Below are 17,067 nucleotides of genomic sequence, written 5' to 3' on the forward strand. Positions count from 1 at the left end.
AGTGAGAGAAGTAGTGCAATGAGCTTTTCTTTAACAGCACTGTTTGGATTATGTAGATAATAGAGAACCAACAAGATGTAAGCCTTACTGTATTTCATGTATATATTTTGGAAATGGCAGCCTTCCTGTGTTCAGAAATTTCTGAACTGCTCGGATGCTGCTTTCATTACAAGTGCCCTAGGACCCCATAACCACATTTTCAGGATAATTGCTCTGCAGTATAGTCTTTGACACAGTTCCTGGCATTGTTATTGTGAATCCTCCTGAACTCCAAAGGACACAAATAAGAGATATACACAGCTGCTGATGCACAGAACAGAAGAGAGGCCAACAGCAGGAAGCAGACAATTCCAGACACTTACACATTTATTTGGCACTTCAATAGATATTTCTTAAACATAAAAATTAACATTCAACAGCTGCCAGCATGGAAAAAAAAGGCAACATAAGTGTGCATATTTGTATACACTCCTGTAGCATGGCAAAAAGGAGAAGGTCATGTCAAAGCCATAACAGCTCTCAGAATTCTCTAGCTTAGCCTGCTCTGAGACCAGGCCCCTCCTAGGTCTTCAGGTCTAGGAGCAAAGGATGAGAACCCCACAGCCAAGACAGGAAGTTCCAGTCCTAGGATGAATCCTGATGGTCTGCTGGTAAGATGGCAACTTTTTCATTTCTCTTTAGCATCAAAGTAAAGCTCCCTTCAAGTGTCTCCAGTTGCAAAGCTGAACACAAGCAAATTTTCCCTGATCATGTATTTCACCTGAGTTTAGGGTACAAGAACGGCTCCTCCTGAGAGGGTATTTATTAGGGGCTTGATATATTCATTTCCCTTCTGTCTGCTCTCTCCATTGGCAATTCTCTCAGTCAGGAAAAACCTCACGTGGGATGATCTCTGCTGAAAGCCAGAGCAGCATGCCCTGCTCGGGCATCACTGAGCTTTTCAACACACACTGAGCCAGATACGCCACCCGGTGGTGCGTGCGTTGTCAATGCAGTATCGAAACCCTAAAACCATGAAAACAGCTGACATCAAATAAGCCACCTCATGTTTCTAAATTACTTTTCCTGTTGGAATTCAGTAACATGATTTCCAAATGCAACTCACCCAACTGCAAATTCAGGAATCGCTTGACTTGCGGTATGTACACATATATATAGATCTGTATGCATATGTATATGTGGACACATACAGACTTATGAAGATAGTATTATATGGAGAACAGAATGTGTATGTGCATTAAATTTTACAAATTAGACATACACAATCAGTTTTCTTTTTGTTTAAACTTGAAACAGTATGTTTGGATTTCTGTTTAAGGGAAAATACCACATCCCTCAAAAAAAAAAAAAAAATCAGTTATTTCACTCTACAAAATCTCTGCGATTACTTCCTATCACTTAAGTTGGTTTAAAATGAATTCAGAACTTTTTCCGCCTCCAGAAGTCTTCTGAAGAGGGAGGCCTTCCAAAACAAAGACATAGGCTCCTGCCCGTTGGTAGAAGGTAGACCTGAACAGCATTCACACTTTGCAATATGCTTGATTGCAGGGCAATAATAAACTGGAGGTGCTTTCTCCAACTGAAATTTCCCTTTTCAACTGCAAGTTGAAGGCATGTCCTGAAGTGTCTCACAAGCCTGGCTTTGCTTCCATCCAGGGCTGTGTTAGCTGGTAAAGATCAGGCACCTATGGAGATACAGATAATAGTGGAGGAAGTTATAAGCAGCAATGTGATGCCCATTCTGAGGTACAGCTCCCAGTATTTTACAGCTAATCATCCCATCATCATTAAATAAAGAGGAAAAAGAGAAATGCTGGCGGTGGTGTTAGGGCAGTCTTGAAGGAATGCCTTACCACTCTGAGGCATAATGTGCAAAACAACAATATAAAATACAAGAAAATCTATGTTGTTTGGATAGGAAGAAGTTAAATATGTAGAGCAGGGAATCAATTTCAAAGGACAGGGGTGACAGTGTTCCTGGCTTTCCTCTCCTCTCATCAGTTAGTACTATTCATTCAAGTTAGATACATGAACCTGCCAGGCAACTCAGTTTCTGTTTCAAAGTCCTTATACCAAAGCAGTTGCAATCACCTCCATTTAATACCAAAAACCCTGAGGAATGACTAAATATTGTAAAAAAGCAATTCATCAAGGACCCTGCTCTGACATTTGAGTTTGCTCATTTTAACTGCAGCAGAATTAACTGATCAGACCTCTGTAAGACAGAACAGCTGCAAAACATAAGCACAGATAAGCAGCACATCAGCACATACAGACTGACAGCAGGTTTTAATACACGTAGAGTACAAGCCTAAATCCAGGAGAAAAAGCACATAACACTAGCCATGCTGTGTCTACTAGCCATTTGAGACTTTAGGAGGAAGAATAGAAACAAATTAGAGGGATACAGTACAATCCTCCTTTGGAAGATTTTGTCAGATTTTTTTCATTATTCTAAGAAACAGCTCATTTAATTTTGGATATAATTTCTCTGTATTCTGAATATTCTCCCAACCCAACTGTCTTCCTTCCATGTTCTTGATTCATGGCATTTAGTGCTATACTCCCACTGCACATGCAGTGAAACACAGAGCAGCAAAATCATTTTGAGAATTTGGGAGACAAAGAAAAAGATTCAAAGAAAGATCTTTAAACTTTCATTGCTGCTGAATACTGTATTGCCAGAACAGGCTTGGAAACCTGTATGTATGAAGCCAAAGAGGGGCATCCTTAATTAGGGTCCTTCTTGCAATAATTGTCTTCTTTTGCATTACAGATCCAATATACCTTTTTTTTTTTCAGCGCTTAAATATTTGCTCCTAAAACAGCTAGAAAAAATAGTTTATTTCCAAGATGAATTTTCTGAAAAGAAGAGACTTACTACAGGCTCACAGGGTAATTCAAATAGGAAGAGACCTCAGGAGGTTATCTAGTCCAATCTCCACCTCAAAGCAGGGTCAGCTATTAGATCAGACCAGGCTATTCAGGGCTTTCTGCAGTCTGGTCATTAAAACCTCCAAACGTGGAGACTGCATAACCTCAGTACTCACCACCTCTGAGGAGGCAATTACACAATAGTGGATTGTAAGCTTTTCCATTTTATTGCAGAGAAATAACATTAATTAGGATGTAAAATATCATGAAAGACTGTCCAAAACATATGAGTTATCAATCTGTAATCAATTAGTAATCAATTTGTAGGTTTCAATCAGCACTAATTTGGGACAAGTGAACTCCTCTCCTCCTTACTCCAATTCTTGTTTGATGCTGGTCCAACCTCCCCCCAACCTTCTTAGTCATAGAATTAGACATTTAATCTGTGTTAAAACAGCCTTTGGGAGGCTCTTACCTTTATTCAGATGAACTCTGATGACCTCATCTGGACTTTTTCTGCAAGTTCTTTGGTTGTTCCTGAACCAAAAATGACTTTTTGTCTGATTAGAAGACTGTAACGGTGAAATCAAACTTGGAGGCAGGAACTCAGGCAGCCACAGGCAAGCATTAAAATGACAGGATGTCGTAGGAGATAAATTGGCTTCAAGATCAATTTACGAGGTGGTGTCTAATGACCCTCAAGAGACGACTGAGATTTTGCCAGAAAAACCTTTGAGTAGCAAACTATTTGGAAAGTACATTTTCCAATCAGAGCTTAGAAATCTGGCAGGAAACTTTCACCAGGGACTGTCAGATATTCAGCTGAGGGCACAGCTGCTCAGCATTGACAAATATGAGGGATACTTTATGGACTGTGTTAAGGTATCGTACTAGAAACCATTTCCACTGGCGCTGAGCTTGCGTTAAAAGTCACCACAAGTACCAAAATCCACTGCTGATTCTGAGCAGTAGCATTTGCGAATGCTGACTAAAGCAATGATAAGAATATCCCCAGAATTTTCAGGGTAGAAGAAGTTGCAGTGCTTGGGGGGAATAGTGAGTTTAGGAATGCAAGAATAACTGGGATTGTAGAACTGGCTCTCAGCAGTAGCTTTGGGGACTCTAAGAATTTGTTTTTATGAAAGGTCAGCAGAGTTTTAAAATTTCATTGCTGAGCTGTTGATCATTGGGTTATTTAGGCAATGACTTAATGCAGGCTTCATTATCTTCTCCATACCACTTGATGGATTTTGTTAAATACTCTCTGCACAGACACTGTGACACAGTCAAATCTATTATACCTGAATTGACAGATGCAAAATTTGAGCTCAGCACCTGTCTTTGAAATAGAATATATGTTGCCCGCAGTAGATGGTATTTTTGCCTTCGGGTCCAATGTAATATTCCAAGCAAGCTAGACAGATAGTCAAACAAAAACAAAAGACACACATATATCTATCTATACGTATGAGAAAGACAGGGAGAGACAAATGTCAAAAATGACTTAAATACATGTCAGAATACGTCCTTCTGGAGCTATGCATATACAGATTCTAGGGATCTAATTTCAAAAGTAATTTTTACTGCTCAGGCTTCTTATGCCAAAGAGCTGACAGTACAGCCATATTCCTTATACATGGAAGAGAAACATCTCAGTTTGCAAATTAGCAAGTCATCTTCTAATTCAATTTAAATAAGTTAAATACATCTGTCTTCAAATTAAAAAAAAAAAAGGAATAAAGAGGGAAATGACAAGTGTAAGATTTCTGCCTTTACATACAGATTAACATCTAAATTGGGAAAAGCAGTTGTGTTCCTTACTCCACTCTGAGCAACAGAAATTTCATTAAAGACAAATGGAGAATGAAAATCGGCACCAAAAGTTAAGTACTGCCTGGTAATCATTTGGTTTTAATATATACTCTGTGGCAGCTCTTTTTGCATACACTGGGGATTCTGATAATGAAACTGGAGGTTAAATGCATTATTTTATTTTTCTGAAAAAGTATTTCCATTCCTTCCATCCAGCAATTCTGACCCATACACCCCCACACAAAATCCCTCCCATCTTTTTACTTCCATCTGTTGTACAGCTTCTGTGGAAACTCTTGACTGGAAAACTGTGAGAAAATACAAGGAACACAAGCTGGACTGTTATTCCACCTGGAAGGAATGACAGGATTCACCATGTTCCTGTCACTATTCTATTAGTTGCTATGAATACTGGGAGAGAGAGTCTCTGCCAGTAACTATGAGTTACTGGGAGAGAGATTAACTGGAACAATCTAGAGCAGTAAAGCTTATTTGGCACATATTTTTGGTAAATAGTTTCATTGTATTATTTTATCTTCCTTCATTTTCCTTGGACAAATTTTCATCTCTACAGCCCTGGCACATCTTGTGCCAATGCAATAAAAGAGCAGAACACTACCTTCTTTATAAATTTCAGTTCCTTTTTCTAATGCATTTTCCATTTCATCTCATATTGTTCAGTATGACAATTGTGGTATGACTTTTGGAATGAAAAGGGCTACATAAAAGGTCTTGCACTGCATAGAAGACACATCGTTTCCAACTACAACTGTTATCAGTCACTTTTGTTCTTACCCTGTTCCCATGGTGGAAAGCCCCACATATACTGCTCACTATGCTGGGGTGTATCTTTAGCTCACAGGATTCCAGACTCCAGTGTCATATTTACTATCCCCCTTTCAACTACTGAGACTGTAGCAACTGTTTCACAAGTGAATTCACTATGTTACAAAATCACTTCTGCACTCAACCTTAACTCAGACCATAGACCACAATAATATCATATTAGCATGATATGCTAATCGCATAATCAGTTTCAAATTAAGGACAGGAGATATGAGGTGAGAAGTCCTAGTACTCGCACTGATCATTCAGTCAACAAGTATCAGATCTGCAGAACAAGTAAGTCCAGCTATATCTCATTTTAGTTTGGATACATATATATTTCTTGTTCTCTTTACAGATTAAGTAGTTCTCTTCTGAATGTCCCATTAAATATATGCAGCCAGTCTTTTCACAGATGGTTTAATGCAGCTGCACAGAGATTGGAATAGAGTATAAGGAACAAAGCTATGAGGGTTATTGGCAATTGTTATTAAATATCTGTTGATTAAAACATTCATGGCCTATTTGGCAGAACTAGGTCACCAGAAAGAAAAAGAATAGAAACGTCTTAGGATAAAACACAGCAATACCTGTCAGAAGAGTTTAAAACAGACAACATGCACATTGAAGCCAACAAATCGTTACTGACAAAACATTGCGTGCATGTTAGCAGTCACAGAAATGAAATCTTGGTCCTTGTAAGCAACCAACCTGTTACTGCCCTTCACTTCATCCAGCTCCTTCTGAAGTCTGGCACTCTTCTCCTCTTCCTCCTGAAGTTTCCTCTTTACCACACGCAGTTCCTGCTGGGCTTCACACTTAATATCATTGGCTACAACCACTGCAGTCTGCAGATCAGCTTGAAAACGCCTCCACTCTTCTGTATCTTCCTAGAAAGAGCAATTACAACCCAGAAGCGCTTGCTGTAAAATACACTTACTTGAGCTTAGAACGTTATCAGTTATTGATCACCCTTTTAGCCTCCATAAGAGGCCAGGATTTCACCAAAGAATCATGCTGAGGCTGAGGCCAAGCTTGCCCCTTCATACAATTTTGACAAGATTGCCAAACAAGAAACTGATGCTAAGCAACCCTCTCAGCTATCCTCCAATAAAAAAAGTACCATTAACATTCTTTTTATACCTGTTGACATTCAGACTCTTGATACCACTGAAGACACTGTCACTGAAAAGAAGAAAGAGCTCATTGCTCATAATGTTTCATAAAGCATGCATGGACTTCCCAAAGTAGCAGAAATTCATACGGAGAAAAAGCAAAAGTAATTTGCAAATGATACGTTATTTTCCCTTCCAGGCAAAGGATCAGTTACAAATGAATGAGGAAAATAGAGAATAAAAAGATGTACAAAGAACTGTTTAAAACTGTTCTAAAAAAAAAAAAAATGTAATTTTTCTTTCAAATCCAGCACTCCAGTAAAAGTTCAGCTTTGTCATGGAGTCAAAGTCTTACCTTCATTTGCTTAGTCAGAGCCTTTAGCTGCCTCTCTGTATCTTGTTTTTGTTCTTCCAGCTTCATTGCTCTACCTAGGAATAGTCAAAAAGCGAAAAGAATATTAAACAGATAAGAGCAAGAATGAAAAGTAAAAATGGGAAGGCAAAGCAGCCTACTTGTTTTGCTTCTAGTAATGGCACTAACAGAGACTAAACTGAATTTAAGATACTCTGTCAATGGATCATGAATAGAAAAGTGAATTTATTATTCAAACATCCCTGAAGGAGGTCATTATTTTGAGGCATAAATTCAGACTTTACAGTAGCACATATGCAGTACAAATTCCCATCACTGACAAGCAAAATGTCCAACTCATTCCACCAGATGGCAGCTCTCCTTCCACTGTAAACCTAAATTTCCAGCTCTTAACTAGTGCTTTTCCCCAAAAGCTCTTTACAAAGGTCAATAATTCCAGCTTCTAGAATGGGTGATACATCCTTCACTAAAAATGAAGCTTGGAGACTGTCTCTAACATTATTTCTGCAGCACTACCTGTCCAGATAGTTATTTACGCATGTGAACAGAAATGATTGGACAAAATAGGAATAATTCTAAAGTAATGCCCTTGTCACGTATCTCAAGACATGCCTCTTCCTCCCTGTTGCATCCATAACTGAGCTTCCAGAGTAAGTTCACTTAAATACTTTTTTTCAGTTCCACCTACTCTCTAGGTCACTGATGAGCTGGTTATTGTGCAGTTTTATAGCACGATGCTGTTCCACCTGGTCCTCCAACTCAAAAATGGTCTCCTTTAGGTTTTTTATATCTGCTTCATTCTCTGATGTTTTTTCCTGCAATTTCTGGTTAGTTCTGCTCAGTTGCTCAGCCTGACGGTCACATATCTCCTTCAGTTGACCACATTCACTCTCAGCCTGGAAGAGAGGAAAGAAAGTTGCAAATCTGCCTTTGTTTCTTAACAGACATCACTCATTAGATATTTTACTGGGCATCTCATGGACTTAAGAAGTGATCTTGTGTTCTAACCATTTATAAACTCAGGAATTTCAGTGCTAATGACACAATTTCAGGAAACATGTAAAACCTACGAATGTCAGTGTTCTTTTCTGGCCAGAAAGATAATGCAACAAGATATTGGAAAGGAAATTAAGGTCTCCTTTATTATAAGGATTGTAATTCCAAAGCAGCCTCTGTAGGTGATGAACAGAGGAACCATATTCCTGGAAAGCTCCAAATCTATTCTTGTATCATAATTTGAGAGTGATATCACTGCCTTAGGGCCAGAAGATGATCAGTTTGTCCACATGAACAGTTTTGCTGCTTTTATTACATGCATTTCCAATGGATTGTCAAAACATACGTGGTAGAGCTAGCTACTGCAGATGAGTGTATTTTCTGGATTCAGGACATCTGGAATTACTGAAGGAGGAATATGTTGCACTTCAGTTTTTTGGCTCAGGTCCAGAGATCAATACTACCAGGGCTGGGAGAGATCCTGGAGCAAGAACAAGTTATGGAGAAGCAAGGCATATGTTGCCAATTCAGTCAGCAGCACTGGCAGAGCCTGACTGAAGGGCAGCCTGTGGTCTAGCTTGGGTGTCACAAATAGCCAGTGATGCAAAACAGCTTAATTCAAGAGAGAGGAAGAGTAAAAGGGAGGAAATCTATGGTTTCAAAAACAAGCAATAAAAGTTTGTTGCAGATGCTGAGCACTCAGCAGTTTTTCATTTATTCTTCATAAACTGTAGCTACACAAGCGCTCAAAAGCACTCGGGAGCTTCCTCTACTAACTCTATTTGCTGTGGTCACCTATTTAGCTGAAAGGACATCTGGTTTTTCTAAATCACTCAAATCATGGAGGTGCTTTTTGGCAATGCTCTCTTCCTCTGCAACATGCCAATTCTAGAATTCTTCCCATGATCCTTTCCCCATCCAGGAAATACTGTACACACTGACTATCACTCTTACTGCAGCAATGGGACTTTAATCACTGATTCGTGCTATATTAACACTTTTTGTATGGTACCTCACATTGCAGTTCTCTTCTGAACACTCAGGATCAGACAGAACCATTAATGCACTTAAGAGTGCTGGGAGCAAAGCTACAAGCCACCAAATAAGGCAGAGAAACTATTCTAAAACAAATCTTTTCTTTTGCCATTACTCTGCCCACCCCAAAACAGAACACTAAATTTCAACTCTGTAAACATATTTCAGTATTAGCACAAGAATCTCATCTGGGGCTTGATTCTACATCATTAGTGTGCTCCCTGAAAATACCAGCTTCTGTGGGTGTTAGTTCATGCCCTTGTATTCTCATGCCCAACGATATCGATAGTTCACTACTTACTACTCTGTCTTCACGATTTATCCAGAATGTAAAACTTGCTGCTGACTATTCATGTCCTTTTCTCTCACTTGATTACAAAGTGATTTTCACTAATATTTATTCAAATAATGTCAAAGTGATTTTTTATTAATCTGTTCTCTTGCTCCAATTTTGGTGAATACATTTCCATTCACTGAAATACTAAGATGGTACTAGAGGAAGCAAAGTTTTGAATTTATATATGGAGCCTTGCTAGAAGTTATTCCATGAAAAACATGCATACAGAAGCAGAAGCAGAGGCAATACCACGTGACCCTCAATTCCATTCAAAATAATTAATGCAGTGGAAAATTTGGATATTTATAATTAACTGCTCAATAACAATACAAAGACCAACAGTTATTTATTTTTGGAAGGACAGATAAACAACGTTATATTTTACAGCTGTTACTGCTTTACCTTAGACAGCAGACCCTGAACATGCTTCAGCTCACTGTTTGCCTTCAGCAGTTCTTGTTTAAGCTCTGTACAAGATACTTCTAACTGATCCTTTTCTGCATGGGCAACCTTCAACATCTCTTGCACCTCAGAGCTGCCAGTAGTACATCCCATTGCACTGATCTCTGCAGCCTTTTGTTTCTCACTTTCTAACTGAGTTTTGAGTGACCCATTCTCAATTTTTAGGCCTTCTAAAGCAATTTTACAGTCCTCTAGAGTTTTTGCTACCACATTATTGCTTTGCTGTTCCACTTCTAGAATTTTAACCAGCTTTTCATTTTCTTCTCTTAGGCCTTTAATCAGCTGCTGAGCATCTTGGTGCTCCCTTTCTAAGCTCCGTAGGCTGCTGGTTAACTGCTGCTGAATGTTGAGCAATTTCTCTCTTTCAAATTGTGCTTTTTCAAGAACTTCTGCACATTTCTGTTCCAGTTCAAGGACTTTCCCTTCCTGAGCTTTGCTTTCTTCATTCTTGGATCTCTCTTGGAGAAGAGTCATTAGCTTTTCATTTTCTTGACTCAACTGTTCTGCTCTATCCCTGTGTTGATGAAAGGAAGTCTCCAGGAGAGCTTTCTCTTCGACTAGTTTCTCATTTTCTGCTGTCAGCTCCTGCACCATTTGCTGTTGATCTGACAGCTCCTGCAAAGTGGCTTGTAATTCTTCTGCTGTGCTGTGGTGGTTCTCCTCCATTTTTTGTATTCTCTCTGTAAGAGATGCAACAGAAAGGTCACTAATATTGTTTGGAGAACTTCCTGTAGTGGAGCATCTGGAACCTTTGAAGTTGTTGCTATTCGAGGATGTTGGCCTAGAAGGTATATCTGCTATATGTTCAAAATCAGATGCATCGGGTGACAAGGAAGCTTTAGTTACGTCACTGCTGGAAGAACCTGAATTGCGCAGAGTGCCTCCATTCACCTGCTGCCTGTGCTCATCTGTTTCACCCTTCAAGACATTTTTTGATGGGCTTCCAAAACTAGATTCTTGGGTGGTTGGGGTTGGGAGGCTGCTGTCACCTCCACTGCTTGTTGTTGTGTCCGAGAGCGGAGAGTTCTCTAGGTAAAGCAATTTTTCTTTCAAAACTCTGTTTTCTTCTCCCAGGCTAGCAAGCTCTTTTTGAAAAGTCCTATTTTTTTCCTGAAGGGTTCGTATTAATGGATCTATGTCAACAGGTGATAATGTTTCTAAGTTTTGGTCTGAAGCACCCATCGCTTCAGGGTTATGTGACCCTTTCTCTTTGCATTTCTTCAGTTCACACCGGAGTTTGGTAATCTCTGAGTCTTTTGTCTTTGCTTCTGCAAGGAGTTCTTTAACCTGAGACTCCAAAACAGCTTTGTCACCAGTTTCATTCTCTTGCTTGGACTTTGTAGTGGGACGTACATGTTTGGTAGGAGTGGGTGTACCAGAAGAGGTTGGGCTAGGCTGAGTTTTCCTAGAGTTGGCTTGACCACGTAATACGGCTCTCTCTCTGGAGACAGATGATGATATCTCCCGAGGTGCTGGAATCCCTGTGCGTTTTGCAGCTGAAACTGTTCCTTGAAGAGAAAAGAGATAAAGCAAATTGAGGTTTTCTTTTCATGAAGAGAAGAAATCACCTGGCAAAAAGGCTACAGAAGTCTTCCCAACACCTGAATGTTTGAATAGGTTCAGTCATGACTGACAGTGTGGATTCATGTTTTACCAATGTTTGTATTATTTGTATTTCCTCCTCTTCCTGCAGCCCAGCTCTCCTAAAAAAGACCCAGTCTGCCTAATACTTTCTTAGTGTAGAAATACATACACAAACTGCAACCTCAACACCAGGATGCTAACTATCTCACAAAAAAAAATTCTTTATGCTACCTTGTGAAATGCATAATTTAAACCCATTAATTTCTGCAAAAAGTTCAATAACCTGGGAAAAGATACCGCTTTGACTGTAAAATGAGCGTTTTATCACATATGAAACTAATGTATTTGCACTGTGGTCAATTTACGCAGTATAGAATCACAAAAAAAAGTCAGAAACACAGAACTGTCACTCCTGGCAACTCATTTTAAACTAAGACAATTCTGTTGCTGTAGCCTTTCACAGAGTTTGACAAAAGATTTTTCATGTTGTAAATTTCCATCCTCTTACGGAGGAAGAATAAAAGGAAGTCAGAAAGTTGACACTGGTTTTATTTTTTTTAACCAACTTAATGGCAAAGCATTATGTGATTACAAGGGAAGTAAAGTTTGAGTTGCTGATGTTCTTCTTTTAAAACTCCAGGTTGGAATATGGGACACAATGGATGCTGAAGAATAACAGCTAGCCCAACCACGAGAGTATCAGCAATCAGCTTACACAAAAAAAGCTGATTCAAAGAAGCACTATATCCTGCTACATGTGGCAATTCTGTGGCAATTCACAAATGAAAAAAAATTTTTTAAAAGAGATTTACCACAAGTCAAGGAGGAAAGCTTAGTATCAGAATTCCAAGAAATTCCTCCTTTCAAGACCCGATCCTATAGCAAAAGCCCTAGAGTAGAGAGCCATGACGTTTTGGGATGTGCTACAATGAAAACATACTGCCTGATGTAGCCGCGCAAACAGGGCACGCAGGCCTGTTAACTAAACAGAAGGTGCTAGGAAGCCGGTGCTTGCCATAAAAAATGAGCTCCAAATGCTCTGGAGGTAAATCCTAGAATCAGTTAAGTCTCCCCAAATCTGAAGGCTCTCTTTGCTGATGCACACATGCAATGCGTAAAGAAAAATCAAAGAACAGTTAAGATCAAAGGGGGAGCAGACTCCCTGCTGCACAATCGTGTGGCTACTGGCTCACACTGCAAGCAGCTTCATTTTTCACACCCTGAGGAACGCTCAGTACAGTTTTGCCATGTCAGTAATGCAGGGCACTGAAGGGTTAATGTTAACACCCCCCCAGTTTGCTCAGCACCTCTTTTGAAGAATGCACTAGGTTTAGAAAACCCACACAAACAGGAGCCCCTCCTCCTCTCCCCCAAACACACACACTCTGCAGCAGGCACAATAAACACGGAGAGACAAAGAGCAGCTGAAGAAAGGACCCCTGAGCACAGGGGCCTGTGCTGGGAGGAGAGCACAGAAAGCCTCTGTGATGGCAGGGGCATGATAAGGCCAGAGACAAAGGCTCCAGTGTTTGGGGGGAGCGATAGCACGGGCAGGCTGGCCTGCCCGCGAGCAGCCCACGCCACTTCATTTAGCCATCTGCAGCTGGAGGCGCCAACGCATCCAGGCAGCTCCGGCTCCCCAGTGGAAAGTGCAAGGCGAGCAGAGGTGGAGCTGAGATGGCTGCTGGTGCAGCTCGAAACCTGAGAACTCCTTTCACTTGTCACATCTGAGGACCTGCGTCCGCTGCTCACCCTATTCCTTAACCGGAGGGCTCCCAACTGGCAAGATCTGCCACCTGTAAAACTCTATCAGTGCTATGCTCAAGGGAAGATCCAAGCTTTAATGTCTATGCAGCTAACACCACAGGATCAAGGGTAAGACGGAAATCAAATGGACTGTGATGTGATGTGTCAATTCCAGCAGAAAAATAACTCCACACAGCTCCTTCCTGCACAGAGAGGCAGAGGTGTACCCAGGGACTCCCAGCGGTCCAGGAAAGCAAGCAAAGGCCTTGTTTGACCGCGCGTCTTGAAAATACAGTGGTACAAGTGTCCAGAGGAGACAGGTAGACACCATCTGTATGCAGTACTTGCACAAGCTATACTCTTTACCACAGATTTAAGATGTAAAATATGTATTACATGCAGAAGAAGATGTTCTTTCACAGAGCCTAAGGGGTAGATTTAAAGCCTTCTGTTATGTTCTGGACTTCTATTCCATCTGAAAGTTTTTTCCTACTGTTATAATGAAAATTTATGACAAAGCAAGTGCCCCAAATCACTCATCATTTTTTTGCAATGCCCAAACTAATGCAATGGCATGACTGTCATCTGGGCAGCACAGGACCGGGGAGTGTCACAATAAGAAATGATAATGATGCTACTACACACTGGTACAGACTGCAGGGCACTATGAGGAAACACCTCTTCCTGAGGCAGATGTGGCAGTTTTGGTACAATACAGTGTGCTTTTAATTGCCACCAGATGACAAATGCAACAGAATCACAAATAATGGAAGATCTATACATACAGATAAACTATTAAGCTTATTTAACTGGGATTATCTGTACTTCACAAGCCTGCCAGCTAGTGGTAGGCTCCAAACTTATTCAACCTGTCCCATGTGTTTTGTTAAGACCACACTCTGGTGATTTGTTCTGTCACAAATCACAGAGCATTTGCCATCCATCAAGCACCATTAACCAAACTGTTTTTTTCATGATATGTACATGTTTATGTATATTCCTCTCTCCATCTTCCAAAACAAAGTGTCCTGCAATACTAAAAAGCCAAAGAGAGAGAACCCAGGAAAGAAATAATTCTTAAAGCATATGCATGTTAATCACAAACTACCAAACCATCACGCAAGAATCAGCACTAAAAGAAAGTATTTTATGGGCAACTCCCCCCTTGAATGCCCTTGAAATCAAGCAGCGTGGCAGTCATAAATGGACCGGCCAGTCACACAGCCTGAGGCACCTTCTATGAGACAACCGAATTTAGGGATGTATGGTCACCCTGGTGACCCGATTAGCTCTGCACCCCCCACAGCTTAAGGTCTAAGGGAGACTCCAGACAGGAGTGTGTCTGCCAAGCTGCAGAACCCAACTGAGGGGTGACTAATGCTGTTGTTCCAAGTGGCTGGAATCAGACAGAACTTCACTTCCTAGAAAGTGCTTGTTGTTTTGACCAGAGAGCATAAAAACAATCATCTGCATCTCAAGGGAGATATTTCAGAAAACAAATCCAAACCATAAAATACCTTTCTGTTTGGTCAAAATGATGCTACAGCACCTCATTCCTGGATTCCCTGTTTGTCTACCCTGCCCACTACCTTAACTATTCTCTTGCTCTGTTCAACCACAGTCTCCTTCCCACTGCCCTGTGTATCCAAGCTCAAGCTCTTTTTTCACCTCACTTCAACATATTTCTTGTTCTTTTTCATACCTAACCTGCCATTCCCCAGCACCCCATCCAGTCTGCCAACAAGCTCAGGTTGTGTTCCACCACTTTGGATTTGGAAATTGTTTCCTGAAAATCTTTCTTGCTCAAACTGAGCTCACCTCATCATCACCTCACTGTCAGACCTCAAGCACTTTTGGACCCGGTGAGAATTCCTTAATTTTTAATATCTGCCATACTATGCCAGTGCATGGAATCAAACTTCAGCATGTATATAGTACTTTTAATTTTCCCAGTGCTCTAAAATTAACTACATAATTTTAAAATCCTTTGACTGGAGACAATAGACAATTGTTAACTCTAGTTTACAGGATAGGGAAGCACAGAGAAATGAAATGCCTTACCCAAGGTCACACAGTAAGTGAGTAAGGACTAGGACACAGAAGCTCCTGGCTCATGGCGTGCTGTGCAGTTTTATTGTTTGCAACACTTTCTGCCAGGGGATATTCACTGCCTTTCAGCTCGTGTCAGAAACAAAGCAGGACTTTAATGAGATAAAAGTTGGCCCCTTATGATGATCTTTAGTCATTTAAATCCTATTCTCAGCAAGGCTACAATGCTTTCCTAGAAAGGAGGTTCAGGATTGCTCTCGAGTTTTTCCACATAATGCCTCTGATCTGTATTTGATCTAAGCTCAATACTTGTCATATTAGTTCCCACAGAGGCATCTACTTCAGCTAGAAGGGAATGGACTATGGAATGGAAAAAACACAGTTCCCTCACTCCCACAGTGGAACACGTAGAAATGCTGTTCAAAGATAAAATCAATGAAGGATGGGTAATACAGTTACTGTGCTAAGAGGGCAAGGGAGAGTAGTGGCAAACTAATCACTAATTCATTTCAAAAAGCATTTCAGTCATGTAAGACTAAAACATGAAGATAGACACATCTTGGATAGCATTTTTTTAAACAATGGCTACGTTATTTGAATTGCAAGGGCAGAATAACGTGAAATAAAACTACTCGTAACACTCTGCAATGTTAAAGCCATTATAAGCTTCAAAAAGGCAAACTGTTGCCTGCAGACAAGTTTGTACTATCATGATTATCTGCTGCTCTAGGACTGTCTGGCACATCTCCTTCATCCCAGCTCCAACATTGGTAACATACTAGTTATTTCACTGTTTTATGCCTCCCTGCCACCCTCCCCTCCCCCAAAATAGTTCTAAAGGGATAAAGAAACAAAAGTGACAATAACAACAACTTACAGGTGTTTTAGATAATCTAATATTAAGTATATAGGACCATCTGTTCAAATAAGGCCTTCCACTCACTTAGCAGACATGGAAACTATATATACTAAAAAAAAAAAAAAAAAGTAAAAGTAATTATAATATGAACTCTGTTTTCTGAAGAATTTTAATGGCCTGTTGGACTGTCTGGCCTGCCTGACTACATTCCCCTAACAGGTACAATATGCAAGAGGAGGAAAAAGCAAGACAACTTAACCCAAGGAGGTTGATCTACATAATGATAATTGACAGTGTAGGTAAGCAACTCAGGTACTTGAAACAGAGGAAAAGTATGCGAGACCAAAGAAAGAGAAATAAAAATAATATAATGCATTAAGAAACAGCAGATCCCTGTGTTTGAAAAGTTAAGCTACTAGAGGTTCCAAAGGAAAAGCAGCAAAATAAGCACCTTGATCTGAGTAATTCCTGATTTAGCACTACAGAGACTTCTGACATTAAAGCTGAGGTTTACTTATTTTTTGGTTTAGTTGCGAGAGATGAGTCTAGAAATCCAGCAGGCAAGACGGACATGGGAAAAACTGCTACTCTGGTACTCAAAGACTAAATCATGACAAGAGTATTTGTCATCAATTTAATCCGCTTATGTCTACTTGTAGGACATTCTTTTGAAGGGTGGCCACTAGAAGAGACTCTCCTATGGCAGGAATGCAGTCCAATAGGAGAGGTGACCTTGCATTTGAAGCATTTCCATTTAGTTTGATTGTTTTAGATGCTAAAATTTTAACCTCCATAACGCACTGTCCAGTGCTCTTAAACAGAATCCCCCCAAAGGCCATATTTACACTGTTCCCTTCACTTGCTGTTACACAGTGCTTTTATAAAGGAAAGTACCCAAGCAAGCTCTGCTCCACAACTAAGGAACTGCTTAAAGATCACAAACATTTTATTTTCAACTTGCTGGATTCACCCTGATAACAGTTCTGCCAACTTGCCCCTT

At 40.2% G+C, this 17,067-nt stretch overlaps 1 protein-coding gene across 4 annotated transcripts in view; it reads right to left on the reverse strand.

Moving 5' to 3' along the window:
- The window catches only part of SPECC1 (sperm antigen with calponin homology and coiled-coil domains 1), a 76,619-nt gene that overhangs the window by 33,564 nt on the left and 25,988 nt on the right, over positions 1-17,067 (reverse strand). For 2 of the 4 annotated variants that reach the window (XM_062592215.1, XM_062592216.1), the window contains 4 exons: positions 9,770-11,337; positions 7,684-7,895; positions 6,982-7,051; positions 6,223-6,401 (listed from right to left, as the gene is read on the reverse strand). In XM_062592215.1, the coding sequence (XP_062448199.1) occupies positions 6,223-6,401; positions 6,982-7,051; positions 7,684-7,895; positions 9,770-11,337 (2,029 nt within the window). Of the gene's footprint in view, positions 1-266; positions 1,686-3,500; positions 4,334-6,222; positions 6,402-6,981; positions 7,052-7,683; positions 7,896-9,769; positions 11,338-17,067 lie in introns of those variants that run through there. The other 2 variants (XM_062592218.1, XM_062592219.1) reach the window with 2 other exon arrangements.

The sequence above is a fragment of the Rhea pennata genome, chromosome 20 (genome assembly GCF_028389875.1).
Source record: "Rhea pennata isolate bPtePen1 chromosome 20, bPtePen1.pri, whole genome shotgun sequence".
In the NCBI taxonomy this organism is placed as follows: Eukaryota; Metazoa; Chordata; class Aves; order Rheiformes; family Rheidae; genus Rhea; species Rhea pennata.